The sequence below is a fragment of the Chiloscyllium punctatum genome, chromosome 9 (genome assembly GCF_047496795.1).
Source record: "Chiloscyllium punctatum isolate Juve2018m chromosome 9, sChiPun1.3, whole genome shotgun sequence".
NCBI classification, from domain to species: Eukaryota; Metazoa; Chordata; class Chondrichthyes; order Orectolobiformes; family Hemiscylliidae; genus Chiloscyllium; species Chiloscyllium punctatum.
Genome location: NC_092747.1, coordinates 103,306,457 through 103,325,347, shown reverse-complemented (window position 1 = coordinate 103,325,347; position 18,891 = coordinate 103,306,457). Strand labels below are relative to the sequence as shown.

General features: G+C 41.4%; 1 protein-coding gene across 1 annotated transcript in view; it reads right to left on the bottom strand.

Annotated features, from left to right (window-relative positions):
• LOC140481572 (kelch-like protein 1) overlaps positions 1 to 18,891 on the bottom strand; it is a 413,097-nt gene that overhangs the window by 135,063 nt on the left and 259,143 nt on the right. The window contains exon 5 of the mRNA XM_072577991.1: positions 10,539 to 10,751. Within this exon, the coding sequence (XP_072434092.1) occupies positions 10,539 to 10,751 (213 nt within the window). The remainder of the gene's footprint in view (positions 1 to 10,538; positions 10,752 to 18,891) is intronic.

The window sequence follows — 18,891 nt, the reverse complement described above, 5'->3', positions numbered from 1 at the left end:
TAAATACCAATAGTTATAGTCTTAACCAGTTCTACTTTTCATCATAATAGAAGCCTTTCATTTCAGGAATGAGACAAGTGAACCTTTTCTGAACTGCGTCTGAGGTAATCGTATCCTTTTTCACTCAAGGAGACTAAACTTGTACACAGTTCTCATGATGTGGTCTCACCAAAGTCCTACACAATTTACAGTTGTTTTACTTTATCCTCTAACAATAAATGCCAACATTCAATTTGCCTTCCTGATCAGTTTTTGCTGCTCAGGGTGATGATCAAGCTGAATTACATCGGAACAGCTTAGACAGCAATTTGTTAACCATTTCATCCTGCGCCAATAATAATTTCAAGGCCTGCAATGAAAATTAATTGTTTATGCATGAAATGACTTGATCTGATCAAGTGGTCAACTGGTTTCACTATGTAAGCCTCCTCCAAATAATTGCTGTTATTAGTTTGGAAAGACTGTCAAGGGATTAAAGTACAGGATCAAAGTAAATGATGGAAATGCCGATGCAGGCGACTCAATTCTCAAAACAAAATTCCTTTATTAATTTTGATTTCAACCCCAGGATGTCTGTTAAATCTTCTCTTTACAAAATCTGTGGCTTTCGATACTTCCTGAAGTGATTGAGCAGAAATTTAGTAATCTCCCCAAAGATGGCAATGCTGAATTCTGGTCTTTCTTAAAGTTTAAAAGGATATAGAAACCAAAAGATTAAGGTAAAACTTATATTCCTGGTTCAATATAATGTTTTATTTTATGGATTAATCAGCACATAGCTCTCAATGACTGCATTCATCCTTCATGACATTTTTGAAGTGGTTTAAATTTGCATATTTTTGTTCATTGTTACCATGTAAAATAATAAATACAGCATCAGAATGTATACATCTTCATTATTGGAAAACCTGACTAAATGTCATGTTTATTTTAAAGTCATGTCTCATATCACTATTAAGGAGACCTAACAAAGGTTTGCACATTTTTCTTGCAGTTTGGCATTTTGAGTTGTATTATTCATCTTCCAGAATTGCCTCTAGCTTTACCATTTTATATTTCATTTCAAAGTTGGAAACGTTCCTTTTAGTCAATAGATAACGGATGAAACCAGAGCCCTGTTTTTGGAAGTGCTTTTCACTTTATCACTTTGAAGGTTTTAATGGAAAGCCTTTTTTATGTCGTTTGAAGAAAAAAGGTGGCAGGGCATAGAGGTTATTTACTGAAGGAACATTGGCGTCAATGTATACTATAGGCTTGAAACAGGGACTGAAAGCCCACTGACAGTCAGCAAACCTTCTAAATGCTATTGTATACATTAGATACCAACAGGTAATAAGACAAGCACAGGGGACATTCATTAATGCAGTAAACATGTACAGACATACCTTTCTGAGGGCGATCAATACTTTTACAGCTCAGCAGCTACATGTCATGTTTTAGTGATAAGCAGGCAGTATAAAAAATGCCTAGTCCACACTGCTATTCCACTTGCTCACCATCTAATATAAGTCAAATGAGTCTGAATAATGCGAAAAGGACAAGCATACCAACATCATTTCACTCAGGTTTGCTTATAGCTAACTGTCAGACAGACACCAGTACAAGTTACCTCTCACATATCACATTGACATCCCCAATATTTAATGCTCTGTTTAGATTTATCTAGAATATCTTATGTAAGTGCCAATAAAATGAAAAATTTTCATTCATACTCAGCTAGGTCAGAAGATATTGTAAGTTTGAAACTATAAAGGAGTACAAAGGATGACAGGTCTCTCGATATTGCATTATAAACTAGAGCGTTAATTTGAATTGGCTACACGTTACGTTGGATACTGTGAACACATGTTCGATAAATGGCATACGTTCTTTGTAGACTAAAAACTGATAATCATCAGTATGGATTAACAGGGTGGATAAAGGCGATGGTCAACACCATACATTCCCCGTGTTTGTCTTATTACCTGTTGGCTTTAAATGCATGCAGGAGCATTTAGAATATTTGAATTTGAATTTGAAGTTAATTTATTGTCACATGTACCGAGGCACAGTGAAAACCTTTGTCTTGAGAGCAATATAGGTAAATCACATCATTAAATAGCATAGATAAGCCAGTAATAGGCAAACGGCAGCAAAAACAAAAACACAGGTACAGGCGAATGCTGAGAGTTTGTGAGTCCATTCAGTATTCTAACAACAATAAAGTAGACATTGTTTTGAAACTGGCTGGTACGTGAGTTCAGGCTTCTGTACCTTCTCCCCAATGGTAGAGGTTATAGAAAAGCATTGCCAGGGTGGTATGGATCTCTGAGAATGCTGGCAGCATTTCCTTGACAGTGGACCTGGTAGATGGATTCTATAAATGGGAGGTTAGCCTTTGTGATTGTCCGGGCCGAGTTCACCACTCCCTGTAACCGTCTCCAATCTTAAATGGTACAGTTGCCATACCAGGTAGTGATACATCAAACAGAATGCTCTCCATGGCGCACCTATAAAGGTTAGCAAGGGTATTCACCATCATGCCAAATATTCTCAGCTGCCTAGAAGAAGAATCATTGTCGGGCCTGTGTAACCAGTGTGTCCACATGAAGAGTCCAAGAAAGCTTGTTGTTGATGACTAGGAGCTTGACATTTTCCACTCATTCCACCTCTGTGCTGTTAATGTGTAGTGGGCATGAGTAACATCCCGCCGAAAGTCAATAAAGAGTTTCATGGTTTTGCCAGCATTGAGAGCTAGGTTGTTCTCAGTGCACCATTTTTCCAGGTATTCCACCTCCCATCTGTAGTCTGTTTCATTACCGTCTGAGATTCAACCAACTATGGTGTGTCTTCAGCTAACTTGTAAATGGCGTTCATCTGGTATTTGGTATTCCACTGTCCGTGGGCTTTCAGTCAGTGTTTCAAGTGTGCAGTATACATCACCACCATTTTTCCTTCAACAAATAACCTCCATGTACTGCCACTTTCTTGTTCAAAAGGCATTAAGAAGGGCTTTCCATTAAAACCCTTAAAGTGGCAAAATTACTTTGTCATATTCATGGGTCACAGGAGCCTTTCCTTTGCCATGTTGCTCTCCTACTTTGCTTTCCTGCTTTACTCATTTACATCCCCTCTCAAACCTACTCCCTTTACTTACTCTATTACTGACTCGACTCCTTTTTTCTTTTCATGCCCAAATGTTTTTCTGGCTCACCAATTGAAATAGGTACAATCTGAAGAGGCAGGCTATTGGCCATGTCGGCAGCAATCAAAAGACGAGTTTTGAATATTTCTCCATCATAAGATAGCTATCTTCTGAGCATCTGTGTTCATGTAGCCTCCATAAACTCATCCAATTCTGTCCAAATCAGCTCTGATCGAATGGTAGAGCAGACTCAATGGACCAAATGGCCTAATTCAGCTCTTATGTCTTATGGTCCTCATGCAAATCCTTGATTTTCACCACTCCATGCGTTTAGAGTCTTCAAGTGTTGATGCCCTAAACTTTGAAATTCTCATCAAAAAACTCTCTCTCCTCTCCTTTTAAGACATTCCTTAAAATATACAGAGGAACTTTGATTATCTGGCATTTGATTATCTGAATTTCAGATTACCCAGAGAAGATTGCAAGGTCCTAATGCTTGACTAAACTATGTTATCCAGCATTTGATTATCCAAACTTTCGATTATCCGAACAATATACTCCGCACCTGTGTCATTCGGATAATCGAGGTTCCTCTGCATCACTTTGATGAAGCTTTTTCTGACATTTCCTTATGTGCTCAGTTTCACATTTTGTTTGCAAACAGTCCTGTAGAGTACATTGGAAGAATTCACTGAGTTGAAGACGCCATAAAAATTTGGTGTTATGCTGTGTATGCTCCACTAGCATGGTTCAGATTCTGTCTGAGCAAAGTAGTTCAGATTTCAGTTTCAAACACTGAAATAGCAAGCAGAAATGTTTTTAAAAAAGGGTTGTTCAATAAAATGGATTACTTGTGTCAAACAGTTTGATATCTTGTGCCTGATTGCACTTCGCAACATATTCCCAGAGCAGGGGTTCTGAAACTGGGTCGTGACCATCAATGAGTTCACCAGATGGGGAATTGTGGTCACAAGCTTTAAGGCAGCAATAGTGGCTGTGAGGTGAATACTGAGATTTAACAGGCCTTGGACAGACTGTGAAGCATCTGTAAGTGTGCATGATTCATCTTACCTATAGGTGTGGCCTAATACAAAAAGGCCACTGACACTAACAGAACAAATCAGCATTGGTGTTTTAGTTATGCTTATATCCCTGCTGATGAGCCTGCACTTAACTTCACAATTCTCCCTACCACATCCCCTCCAATTATCACTCTGGTCGTACAATGTGTTCAAGTGGAGGTCACAGTTGAAAAAGAAGTTTGGGATTCATTGGGATTCACAAAGGTTTTAGCATTTTAGTGCTAATTCTTCTGAACTGGTACATTGCGAATTATTTAAAGCAGCAAGCAAGGATGCAGGTGAAAACTATAACCACTTGCAAGAGCAGATCACTATCAGGATTTGTTAAATGTATCATAACTGAGCTGTGATATTTTGTATCTTAAAAGCCTCAACAATTTACAAAGAGATGATTGTGTAGTGAACAGCAATGCGGCTTAAAGGAAACTGTGTCCGAATTATCGAAATGATTTCACCACAAAAGTCTGATTAAAGATAGGAAAGAATCATCAGTTCCAAAGAAGACTCACACTGGGCCTGAAAAATTTTGTGTTACTCTCCTCACCAATGTTGCCAGATCCACAGAGTTTTCCAGTGCATTCTCTGTTTGTTGCATATTCACAAGCATTGTATATTCATATACTCGAGCAGCACAGTGGGTCAGTAGGTAGTACTGGTGTCTCACAGTGTCAGGGACCTGGTTTCGATTCTACCCTTGGTGTGGACTTTGCATGTCCTCTGTCTGTGCAGGTTTCCTTCCATTGTCCAGAAACATGTAGGTTAGGTGGATTGGGTATGTTAAATTTCCCCGAAGTGTCCAAGGTTGAGTAGGTTAGATTAATTAGCCATAGGAAATGCAGGATTACAGGGTAGGGTGTGGGTCTGTGTGGGATGCTCTTCAGAGGGTCAGTCTGGGCTCGATTGCTCGCATGGCCTCCTTCAAGACTGTAGGGACTCTGTGATCCTACAAAATGCTACTTAGTGGCAGGAGTCAGTCAGAGTGCAAAGGCTATTTTTAAACTGTTTTTGAAAAAGGTTCAAGAGGAAAGGAGTGGGCACATGAGATGGAAGGATATCCTGTTTGCATTTGGGGCATCTCCAATCCGTCCCCAAGTTGTCAGCCCTGTCTTTGTTCCTCCTTGGCTGGCTTCCATATTCCACCCTTGCTGCATACCCTTTGCCTCCATCCATGAAATTCCTGATCCCAAAATGCCTTGCATTTACCATATTCCAGTTGCCATTGATGGTCTCTTTGGAACTTCTGTGGAAATCTGTCATTGCTGCGAATGCAAGAGCTTCTGCCCAATCAGAGTGATGGGTGCTTCTCAAGGGCAGGACCTCCAGTGTCATGAGGGGGTAAGGTCTGACCGTCCACCATGCTATCCACCACTAGCACATTGTTGCTATGGAGCAGGCTTTTTAAAAGTCAATACACCTGAGACTGACTTTTCTTCAGTTGGACAAATAGTACGTTCTTCAGAAAAATTCTGCTCACTAAACATTTGCCAATCTTCCTGAAATGAATTATAATTTGAACTCATGGAGATGCATTCTGAACTAGCTCAGGACATGTCATTAGTTAAAAAGGTAATATACCCATATCAAGTAATCATGCCAACCGAAAAAACGCTTCCTCGACTTACTCAAGCACAATGCTTTATCTAGTGCTTCCCACAATTCCAGTTTGATCAGAGTGGATTTGTATGTATTCTAGCCTGTGTTAAATGGAATGAGTGGTGTTGAGGTAGTCACACGAATTTATGGCTCCAATTCTAATCCAAGTCGCATGTATAGCAACAAGGACTAGTTGCAAGACTTCTGTTGAAATACACATACTCCAACATTTTGCTTGAGTAGATGGTTGGATGGTAGTGATTTTGAGTAAGTGAAAGTGAGAGTCAACAAAGAACAAAAAGCTTGATAAGAATGATTTGGAGATGCTGGTGTTGGACTGGGGTGTACAAAGTTAAAAATCACACAACACCAGGTTATAGTCCAACAGGTTTATAGTCCAACAGGTAGTACTACCTGATGAAGGAGCGCCGCTCCAAAAGTTAGTGTGCTTCCAATTAAAGCTGTTGGACTATAACCTGGTGTTGTGTGATTTTTAACTTGATAAGAAGGTTATTAGCACCCATTTGAGAGAATCGATGTTTCGGGCATCAGCCCTTCTTCAGGAAGGTTCCTGAAGAAAGGCTGATGCCCGAAACGTCAATTCTCCTGTTCCTTGGATGCTGCCTGACCTGCTGCGCTTTTCCAGCAACACATCTTCAGCTCTGATCTCCAGCATCTGCAGTCCCCACTTTCTCCTCCCATTTGAGAGAGTCAATCTCAAGCCTTTTTATTGTCCCTGAGAATTTTGACATGATTTTCAAAAACAGAGATTTGCAAGACTCTCCTCCAGGTCTGTTATTCTTCCTTTTTATGTTGTTAACTTGTCCTGCAGTCAGACGTACTGCTGTATCTAGACCACAGCTAATGACATTTGAGTACATGAACATTTGAGATGCCACATTTCCTCCGATGGCCCATGCAGTGGGGCATGGACAATTATGGGCTGTTATTTAATCTTTGAAAGATGTTTAAGTTCCAAAATGACGCAAAACAGTCCTCTTGTAAAAGACTGTTAATCTTTTACAGTTAATTATTTCATAGTTTGGAGATGCCGGTGTTGGACTGGGGTGTACAAAGTTAAAAATCACACAATGCCAGGTTATAGTCCAACAGGTTTAATTGGAAGCACTAGCTTTCAGAGCGTCGTTCCTCATCAGGTGATCCACAATCACCTGATGAAGGAGCGTCGCTCCGAAAGCTAATGCACTTCCAATTAAACCTGTTGGACTATAACCTGGTGTTGTGTGATTTTTAATTATTTCATAGGTATTTGTCTGTGTATGACTGAGCAAAAATCCGCATTATATAAAATATTGGACAAGGCACTGGACTTTTCCAATATCTAAAATACTCAGTGGAACCCTTCCCAGCAGAACCATTCTGCTGGCTGCAGTAAATACACAACAGAGCCAGCAGAATGAGATTTCTGTTTGGGGCAATTATTCAGCCTGGAATTCCAATTTATATCTCCACTCTAAAAGACCAGATGGAATACTGTGCACTCAGCGCATGTGCAGATCAACTGACTTCTCAGACATCTTCAATCTCTCTCTGCAGCAGGCCACTGTCCCTGCCTGTTTCAAGAGAGCCAACATCATCCCTGTGCCTAAGAAGGCTCATGCAGCATGTCTCAATGACTACCGCCCAGTGGCCCTAACTTTGGTGGTCATGAAGTGCTTTGAAAGGCTGGTCATGGCATTAATCAACTCAAGCCCCCCCTCTACTCTTGACCCACTCCAATTTGCCTAACGGACCAACAGATCCACATCAGATACCATATCACTTGCCCTTCACTCCTCCCTAGAACATCTTGACACCAAGAACAGCTACGTAAGAATCCTACTCATTGACTACAGTTCAGCCTTTAACACTGTTATTCCCTCAAAACTGATTACTAAACTTAGTGATCTCAGACTAAACCCCACTCTCTGCAACTGGATCCTCAGTTTCCTGACCCAGGCCACAATTAGTAAAGACTGGGGACAACATTTCGTCCTCACTAACACTCAACATTGGAGCCCCCCAGGAGTGCATATTCATTCCCCTACTGTACTCACTGTATACCCATGACTGTGTCACCAAGTACCAGACTAATGCCATTTACAAGTTTGCTGATGACACTGCCATAGTCAGTTGAATCTTAGATGGCCATGAAACAGACTACAGATGGAAGACCTGGAAAAATGGTGCACTGAGAACAACCTAGCTCTTAATGGTGGCAAAACTAAGGAACTCATTATTGAGTTACAGGATGTTACTCATGCCCCCCTACACATTAACAGCACTGAGGTGGAATGAGTGGAGAGTGCCAAGCTCCTGGGAGTGGTCATCCACAAACAAGCTTTCTTGGACTCTTCATGTGGATGCACTGGTTACAAAGGCCTTACAACATCTCTTCTTCTTCAGGCAGCTGAGAAAATTTGGCATGATGGCGAATACCCTTGCCAAATTTTATAGGTGCGCCATCAAGAGCATTCTGTCTGGATGTATCACTAACTGGTATGGCAACTGTACCATTCAAGATCAGAGATGGCTACAGGGAGTGGTGAACTCGGCCCGGACAATCACAAAGGCCAACCTCCCATCTATAGAATCCATCTACCAGGCCCGCTGTCAAGGAAAGGCCGCCAGCATTCTCATGGATCCATCCCAACCTGGCAATGTTTTTCGACAACCTCTACCATCGAGGAGAAGGTACTGAAGCCTGAACACACGCACCAGCTGGTTTCGAAACAGTTTCTATTCTACTGTTGTTAGAATGCTGAATGGATTCACAACTCTTCACTGTACCTGTGTTTTTGCTGCTGTTTACCTAATATTTACTTATCCATGCTACTTAACTCTGTGATCTGCATATATTACTCACAAGACAAAGCTTTTCACTGTGCCTCAGTACAGGTGACAATAAATTCAATTCAATTCCATTCAATAAACAAATGACACTAACGAGACTCTAGCTTAAGTTAGCTTTTACATCTTGGGCAAAGCAGCACAGACAGTATGGGGCCTACAGAGATACCAGACATTCAACTTCAAATGAAATCCATTCACACATAAATCCATTCATAGAAAACCAATTGACTTCAGAAGGAACACCAGAAACACAATGGACAACACAGATTTGGCATGAAGATAAGGGGCCTACAATCAGTATAAGTACAGGCCCCGATCTTACCAGAGGGGGCAATTCAAAAGAACATTCCAACAGCAATTCCAGCGGCTCTTTCGAAGAGTGAACCCAAGATCTATTTCTGACAGCAATTCCATGAACAATCTGAGAACATCAAAGTACTATCCAAGAGCTTCCAAGCAACAGTTACCCAAAACAGGCCCTTTTCTGAACCAGGAGAACCAGTAGCAACTGGCCTGATCAGCAGATCTAAGAACCGACAAATGCTGAAAACCAACCAACCAACCAACCCAACCAACATAACAAGGCCTCAGACATATCTTGAGGTGGAAACCGGGTCTGCAAAACCAGCAGAAAGAAAAGAAAATCAATACTTATTCAACAGATCCACTGCACCCCTCACCACATCTGCGGACTCAATCTAAACTGAAAGCCTACCCAATATGTAGTCTTCATCCAGGCTCCGGGTACTGCAAGCAAGATATACAGGCACATTTCAAAATTGTGTTTTCCTCAGTGGTGAAACTCCCAAGACCCTAAAGTGCTGACCTAGCTAGCAGGGAAGGGAAGGTGGATGGTGATAGTGCATTGGGACCCAAGGATAGGAAACCTGATTAAAGTTTCTATGATTAAAACCATTGCTTTTAGGTTCTAATAGTGTTCAGCTAGCTAATGGTGTATTTCATAGTAATGCTGTCCTCTGTACAGTTGGTTGTGTCAATTTCCCTGTTTATTGCATTGATCTATATTTTTGTATTGTACCTCCCTTTTATTTGTAAATAAGTGCAGACATTCTTTTGTCCTGAAACACCTGTCTACTGTTAACTTCATTTCATATTCCATAAATAGGTCCAGTGTCTAGAACAATGGGACTAGGGGTGATTTGAACCACTTAAAAATCAGGGAATAATTGATTGCAAACCAGAACCCTACACCTGACCCATAACGCTAGGTTCTGTTACCTTCACTCAATTACAGTTCTCAGAGATTGGCTGCGAACCTACTCATAATATCATGTAATCGGGCGTCCAGACTGCAGATGTTATTATAGCTTTCATGACGTTGAATGTATTTGAATTACATGAAGCTAAAGCTAGAATATTCTCTTTCAGCATAGGTTGATGGAGCTGGTCCAAATTGATTTCAAGTGATACTTTTCAGGGACTTGAGCAGATGGCTGAAGGCATTTTCCTGCTCTGGTTTCTTCCAGAAAAGGACAAAAGCCCTGCAAAAAATTTGGGTAGTAAGTTTAAAGTTTTGATGATTATTGTAAGTTGACTGCTTGATGTGGAAATCTCTTGGACTATCATGTAAATTGAATAGAGAATTAACAGACTGATAAGTTTGCATATAATAGCCATGGACATGCGATGGAGCACCATATGACATTAAACATCTTCCTTGACATGAAAGTACCGGTGATGGTGGGGTGGGGTGGGGTTTACCTGAGGAGTAAATGGGAGCAGACAGAATATCTTGACACTCTAACTAAATAGCAAATGATTCAAGCATCTTAACCTTTAGAGATAAGAAATTAAATCATATTGGAAAATTAAAAAGTAAGACGAGTAGGAGAAATAAAAAAAACATTTAAAACTGTCCAATTTACCTGCGGTGGTAGCAAAGGTAATCTGATATAAGCAAGTAGTTTTCCAAGTTCCCTGCATCTTGATGGCATGTCATATTTCACCCACAGCATCAAGGCATGGAATATTGTCTCTTCATCCGGAACATTTACGTCATCACTTACAATAAGTTTAAGGATGTCATCTGCAGGAAGTAGTAGAAACTCCTGATTTTTGATCACCTCCATAATGTGTTCCTGGAGAGGGAAAATCAAAACGTTTTCTCAGAAATCACAGTTTATCTCAAGCTCTAGCCATTGTTCAGTCTTTTTAATATGCACACAAATTCAGAACATCCCATCTGAAATTACCATCCATTATTTCTTCATGTTTGCAGTAAATGCAGAACCTCTGAAAATTCACACCATAATTTGGTAATTTGTGCCTCTGGTGTTTTCCTCATGCTCAACAATAAAGATCACCTCACTTACTGAGTCTTTGTTCAATGAGTCTGTCTGTCATTGCACTTTTAATATGGCAGTGAATGTTCGTTAGTTACAGACGGAAAGCAAGTGGAACTGGAAAAAGCACAGCAGCTGAAGCAGCATCAGAGGAGGAGGGCAGTTACTGTTCAAGTCAGAAATTTTCATCAGGACTGAGGGAGGGGAAGGGCACTGTGAAATAAATACAAGGAAGGGTGAGGCTGAGGGAAAGGTGGGATGATGATGGATGCAGATTGGAGGTGGCTGTGATTGGTCAGTGGGGAGGGTGGAGTGGATAGGTGGGAAGGAAGATGTTCAGGTAGGGTCAGGTTAAGGGGGCATGGAGTAGAGGGAGGGCAAACCTGGGATGAGATGGGGTGGGGAGGTTTGGAAGCTGGTGAATTTTATGTTAAGGTCGAATTGTTGTAAACTCCTGAGGCAGAAGATGAGGTGTTCTTCCTTCAGTTTGCATGTGGCCTTATGTTGACAATGGAGGAGGCCCAGGATGGGCATGTCTTCTGGGGAGTTGAAATGGATGGTGACTGGAGGGTGGGGTTAATTAGAGCATATGGACCATAAATGTTCCCTGAACCATTCTGCGAGTTTGTGTGTTTGGTCTCTTCCGTATAGAGGAGACCACATCAGAAGCATCAGATGCTATAAATCAGGTTAGAGGAAATGAATGTGAATCTTTGCCAGACTTGGAATGATGCCTTTGGGACCTTAAGTGGAGATAAAGAGGTAAGTGTGGCTGCAGGGGAAGGTTCTGGGTGTGGAGGAGGAGTTGATGGCTAGTGTGGACTTAACGAGGGAGTTGTGAGTGGAACAATCCCTGTGAAAAGCAGATGGGGTGGGGAGGGAAATATCATTTTGGTGGTGGGGTCAGACTGCAGGTGGTGGAAGTGGCAGAGGATAATGTATTGGACTTGGAGATCGGTGAAGTGGAATGTGAGGACCAAGGGGACTTCACTCTTCTTGTGGCTGGAGGCTTTTTGTTTGAGGGCAGAGGTGAGGGAAATGGAGGGTATTGTTGATTACAGGGGAGGGGAAATTGTGGTCCTTGAAGTAGAAGGATGTCTGGGATGTCCTAGAGTGGAATTGCTCTTCCTGGGAGCAGATATGGTGGAGATAGAGGAATTGGGAGTACGGGATTAGAAGTACGGTTGGGAGGAGTGGGGGGAGGTGTACTCGAGGTAGCTGTGGGAGTCGCTGTGTTTGTAATGTATGCAATACATGAGTTGGTTTCCAGAAATGAAGACGAAGGGTTCCAGGACAGTAAGAGACATGTTAGAGATGGTCCAGATGATTTTGAAGTCAGGGTGGAAGGTGTAGGTGAAGTAGATGAACTGTTTGAGCTCCTCATAGGAGCACAAGGCAGCGTCGATACAGCCACTGATGTAGTAGAGGAAAAGGTGGAGGATGGGGCCAGTGTGGCTGCAGAAGAGGGACTGTTCCGGGTACCCTACAAAGAGGCAGGCAAAGCTCAGATCCATGCGGGTACCCATGGCCTCCTCTCTGGCTTGTAGGAAGTGGGATGATTGAAAGGAGAAGTTGTTAAGGGTGAGGATCAGTTCCATCAAGTGGATGCGAGTGTCAGTGGGGGGAGATTTGATGGGTCTGCAGGAGAGGAAATGACAGAGGGACTCATGGGGGTTACAGATAGAAAGACAGAATGTCCATGGTCAGGATGAGGTGTTGGGGGCAGGGGTAATGAAAAGCATGAAGAAGATGGATGGCATTGGTGTGCTGAACATAGATAGGGAATCCCTGGATCAAAGGGGACAGGACAGAGTCAACTTAAGAGGAGATGAGTTCAATGGGGCAGAAGCAGATCAAACAGAACCCTTTTCCTTTATGTTAGCTTATTGGAAATATCAAATACCCCCTTTTCATGAATCTAACTTTGTGAGGATGTTAGAGTATGCAAGTAGATAAAACCAAAGCTACTCTATGTATATTGCTAATCTTAGCAAGACAGTATAAACTAGAATTGTTATTTGATATATTTTGTGCATTTTACAACATTAACAATTTAAGAAAGAAGTCAGACATTAAAACTGCTCCTGTAATTGAGCCAGTGAATATACAAAATGCTGTTAAAAATTGCTAAGTAAAACTACTGGTGTACATAATAATACATTTTTGAAGTCTCATTTCCTGGTTAACAGCTTATAGAAAATCAGGAGAACTGAGTTGTAAAATAAATGATTCATTTACTTCTAATTCTCTTGATATCAGTTAGAGATCTAAGTATTAATTTTTGGATATGTCCCTTTTTGGAAGCTGGGGTATGCTGTTCAGAATTTGTATTATAATCAAAACCAGAGTGCAATAGTCCAGTCTGGCATTGCAGCATAGCAGTATAGTGTCACCTCAGAATGATAAAATGTCGGTGCAGATTTGACTGTGTGGAATTTCAAAGAGAAGAAAATATTGAACTGCTGAAACGTTCATCTTTGCCGTTACAACAGCTGACTCTTCATAAGCATGAGTTCACCAAAAACCATTGCTACCAACATTCTGACTCTCACTAAATCTTGTTCACTCCTCACTCATCTTGCCCTACAAGAATGAATGTTAGAATTCTCATCTTTGGTGATTACATCTTCATTAGCCAACTTCCTAAGCTCTGGGCCTGCCTCCCTATCCCTCCTCTTCACTGTACCTCTCTCTCCTACTTTAAAGTGCTACTTCAAACTTAGCTTTTTTGACCAAGCTATTGGTCAACCTAATATTAGTTGACCTAATATCTCCTCAGGCAGCTCAGGGATTTGTTTGAAATGTTACCTGTGAAGCACCTTGGGATGTTTTATTTCATCAAATGTGCTATAAAAATGCAAGTTGCTGTTATTTGAATGTTTCCTGACTTAGGAAATATATCTTTCTTTAATGCAAAAATTAATTTTGCTGCATTATTCAGAGCATCCCTCCAAATGTTGAGCTCTTGTGAAACACACATAGTTCAAATTAATTAATTTTCTTGATGTTGGCAGAACTCAGAGACATAAATCAATAAAACAGCAGCATCTATAATACATCACAAAATATAAAATTTCATTCCGTCATTCCTCACCACATCCATCCTTCCCTATTTGATTTCTTCTCAGCAGTCACTTGTGATTGCCTTTCTAGCTGTACTTGCCAATTGTAGGATTCCAGCTCCTCCACAGAATACATAATTTCTGTTTACGAAGTTCTCTCTGCAAAGGTTGAAGAGTTCTTGCTTTATCTCGCTTCGTGAGTATTACTCGGTAGAATAAAAGTCTATTTATTTACTGTTTCAAAATGAGTTTCCCCTGGAGTATTTTGTCAACAGCATTTTTCTGTTTCTCTTATGCTGAGCAATGCTTTATGTTTGGAGAATATATTCTTTGCCATTGCTACTCTAGCTCTGATTTATTTCCAACAGTAATCACCTATTGATATGATGGTCCCTTGGTACTTAAACTGAAATGGCTGCTTCAGCTTTGACCATTTATCCTGATCTCTACTTTCCCACTGTTATTTTTTCCAATATTCATAAATTTGTTTTTTCACATTTTTCATTTCAAATGCTTTCACTACTTCATTCCTTCTGTCAATTAATACCAGCAAGTCCTCTGCTGCACAAACCACTATTACCTTGGCATGTACAAATTTCACTATCTTTAACAATTGCCAACTTTCAAAACTTTGTTGACTGCTTCTTCCATCATGCCTTCCTCATGGACATTAAATCACAATGGTATAGGCAACCTTGATTGACCCTATCCCAGGTTACAGCAAGTTTATTTTTATCAACAACTGCCCTGATAATAGCAATCTATCCAACATACAGAGCTACAATCTTTTATCTCTCCAATCAACTCTGATTGCTTCTAGCATTTCCAACAGCTTCTTGTCAATTTCCCCAGTCAAAACCTTTATCTTTGTCCAGAAGGCAGATGCACACTTCTTGCTAACGTTTTAGACATTTTAACAAACCTTTTCAGACAAATTATGATTCATGCCTGAGGCAGGTGATACTTGAACCCAAACCTTCTGACCCAGAGGTAGAGATGCTAACACTGAGTGACAAGAGCTTTTTTTTACAGTTTCCACTGCAGAAATGTATTTCTGACATGTAGATATTTTTAGTTATCCTGTTCCGATGTGTTATGACACATCTTTAGAGCAGGTTGGCCTTGAACTTACTGGCCCAGAGGGAGCAACACTATCACTGCACCACAAGATCCCTCCTTGCTAATATTGTATACTTCATTCATTTTTGCACATTTATTTCTCTCTGATCTAACTCCGCCACAGAGTCACAATTTTTTCCACAGTCTCACTTGCATCAGTCAACAGTCTGCCTGTCTAGAACATGTCCAGTGTTGACTGCTCTTCAATTTTATTTAAAGAAGGCTCCAATCATGAAATTAACTGGGCCACTTATAAACAATCTCAGCCACAGGTCAGTGAGTTTTTTAGTTAATACACAGGAGAAGAAATATTAATGCAGCACACATAAACACAGATAATAAATAAGAGGAGAGTATAAAAAGATTAAATTAAAATAAATTGATACATGGATCACTCCGTGAACTGTTTGTGAACAGTGAATAGTTTAACCCTGATGAAGGGCTTTTGCCCGAAACGTCGATTTCGCTGCTCGTTGGATGCTGCCTGAACTGCTGTGCTCTTCCAGCACCACTAATCCAGTAAATAGTTTAACATTGGCTATTGCAAGGGAGATTACAAGAATTTTGACAGTGAGAGTTATACATTCAATTTTACAATCCCTAGTTTTGCAGATTATTTGACATTCTTAAATTCTGACTCCTTTTGACCGTGATTTAAATTCACTGGGATGGCACGGTGGCACAGTGGATCACAGCACCAAAGACCCAGATTTGATTCCACCCTCAGACGAATATCTCTATGTAGTTTGTACATTCTCCCCAGGTCTGCATGAGTCCACAGTCCAACCTGTGCAGGCTAGGTGGATTAGCCATGGGGAATATGGAGTTACAGAAGTGAGGTGAGTCTAGGTGGGATGATTTTCTGAGGGTTGTCGTGAACTTGATGAGCCGAATGGCTTGCTTCAATGCTGTGGGGAATTTATGATTCTATGAATATTCATTGTGAGAAAGAATCCTTTTGTCGTCATATTTCATGGATTTTTATAAGTGGCTTCCATTTTAAGTGCTGGTAACAACAGGTGAAAAACAAGCTGCTAAGCCTTTCAAATTCCAGGTACTTCTAGTCAGGCCAACCTGTGGGTTTGGAAATTTTGACAGCACACCTCTGGCACTAAGCACTTAAAATCACCATTTTCACTGCCTCAAAATTAGAGGCACTTTCCTCAAGCAGAAGGGAGTAAATCTTGTGCACTTCTCCTGAGAGCTTCCTCTGATGTTAAACAGGCCACTTTAACTGCTATGCTACCTGATGAAAAAAAATATAAAGGTTGTTTCTACCTCTGGCTCCTCAAACATAAACATTAAGGGAGCAAACTGCATTGTCTTCACCCTCAACTCTGAGCCAGGAGTGTCTTCATAGGACGAAGAGGGGTTCCTGCTCCTCAGGAGAAAGTGAAGACTGCAAATGCTGGAGATCAGAGTCAAACTGTGTGGTGCTAGAAAAGAACAGGAGGTCAGGAAGCATCCGAGGATTCTTCTGCTCCCTGGATGCTGTCTGATCTGCTGTGCTTTTCCAGCACCACACTGTCCTGCTCTTCAGGTCAAGCTGTCTTAGTTCAATCTGCTTTTCCTACAGTTTTCCTGGAAGCCTATCTCTCTTCTCTTTACTCTTTCATCTCTCTCACACACACACTCATTCCTTGTCTATTTGCTGAAATTTTAATTTTCTTGGTTACAATTTTAATCTCTCCACCATCTCTCCAGCAGTTTCTCCAACCTCATTGTCCACCTTTAAATCACTGGCCTCTCCTTTTAAAGTGTTGCTGTTTCAGTCTTCTGGGTGAAATTCTGATACTAAGTGCCTGAATAAATCTTTTTACATTTAAAACCACAAAAAAATTTCTTCTAGTACTGAGCAGATATTTCTATGCTATAGCAATGCAATTTCAAGACAATCGTTTGTAGCTTTTTATCTTTTAAATTTGGTTCTTCTGTTTGGTTGTAGGTTCAAATTATGGTAAGTGATGCCATTTGGTTGGAATTAAACAACAAGATTTACAAGGATGTTGCCAGGGTTAGAGGATTTGAGCTATAGGGAGAGGCTGAACAGGCTGGGGCTGTTTTCCCTGGAGTGTCGGAGGTTGAGGGGTGACCTTATAGAGGTTTACAAAATCATGAGGGGCATGGATAGGATAAATAGGCAAAGTCTTTTCCCTGGGGTGGGGGAGTCCAGAACTAGAGGGCATAGGTTTAGGGTGAGAGGGGAAAGATATAAAAGAGACCTAAGGGGCAACGTTTTCACACAGGGTGGTGTGTGTATGGAATGAGCTGCCAGAGGAAGTGGTGCAGGCTGGTAAAATTGCAACATTTAAAAGGCATTTGGATGGGTATATGAATAGGCAGGGTTTGGTGGGATATGGGCTGGGTGCTGGCAGGTGGGACTAGATTGGATTGGGATATCTGGTCGGCATGGATGAGTAGGACCGAAGGGTCTGTTTCCATGCTGTATTTCTCTATGACACTAAGTGGGCGGCACGGTGGCACAGTGGTTAGCACTGCTGCCTCACAGCGCCAGAGACCCGGGTTCAATTCCCGCCTCAGGCGACTGACTGTGTGGAGTTTGCACATTCTCCCCGTGTCTGTGTGGGTTTCCTCCGGGTGCTCCGGTTTCCTCCCACAGTCCAAAGATGTGCAGGTCAGGTGAATTGGCCATGCTAAATTGCCTGTAGTGTTAGGTAAGGGGTAGATGTAGGGGTATGGGTGGGTTGCGCTTCGGCGGGGCGGTGTGGACTTGTTGGGCCGAAGGACCTGTTTCCACACTGTAAGTAATCTAATCTAAAACCTCTTTCATTGCTGATGGAGGCACAATGGACTGAATGGCCTCCCCATGCACCATAACTGTTCTCGATGGGAGTCCCCAAAGTGTGTAACTCCTACGTGAGGAAGGATGAACTGGCTCCCTTTCATTACTTAGCCACCCTCTCAGTGACTTTGAAAAGGACCTCTTTGCTTGTAGCTACCTTTCTGCCAGACTCAAATGAACTCATGTTTTATAAATGAGTGAGTTTAGCCAGGATTCCTTGAATTAACAAAACTTTCATGCATACACACAAAAGGAAATACGAACCACAGCACACAAATGCACAGATTGTAAATAAGAGGTGAGTCCAAAAAGAAATAATGAATAAGGCATTTGTTATGCTTGTCTTCATTGGTCAGTGCACTGAGTATAGAAGTTGGAAAGTCATTTTACGGGTATTTAGGACATTAGTTAGGCCACTTTTGGAATATTGGATGCAATTCTGGTCTTCCTGCTTTTGGAAGGATGTTGTGAAACTTGAGGGCGTTCAGAAAAGATTGACAAAGCTGTTGCTAGGGTTAGGGGTTTGAGCTACAGGGAGAGGCTGAGTAGACTGGGGCTATTTTCCCTGGACCGTCAGAGGCTGAGAGGAAACTTTGTAGAAGTTTATAAAATTACGTGGGTCATGGATAGGGTAAATAGATAAGGGCTTTTCCCTGGGGTGGGGAAGTCTAAAACCAAAGGGTATAGGCTAAAGGTGAGAAGAGAAAGATTTAAAAGGGATCTAACTTTTTCACGGGGGGCTGGGGGGGTGGGGGGGTGGGGAAGCGTGTATGGAATGAGCTGCTTAGAGAGAGTAGAGGAGGCTGGTACAATTACAACATTTAAAAGGCATCTGGACGGGTATATGAATAGGAAGGGTTTAGAGGGATATGGTCTAAATGCTGACAAATGGGACTCAATTTATTTCGGATATCTGATTGGCATGGATGAGTTGGATCGAAGGGTATTTTTC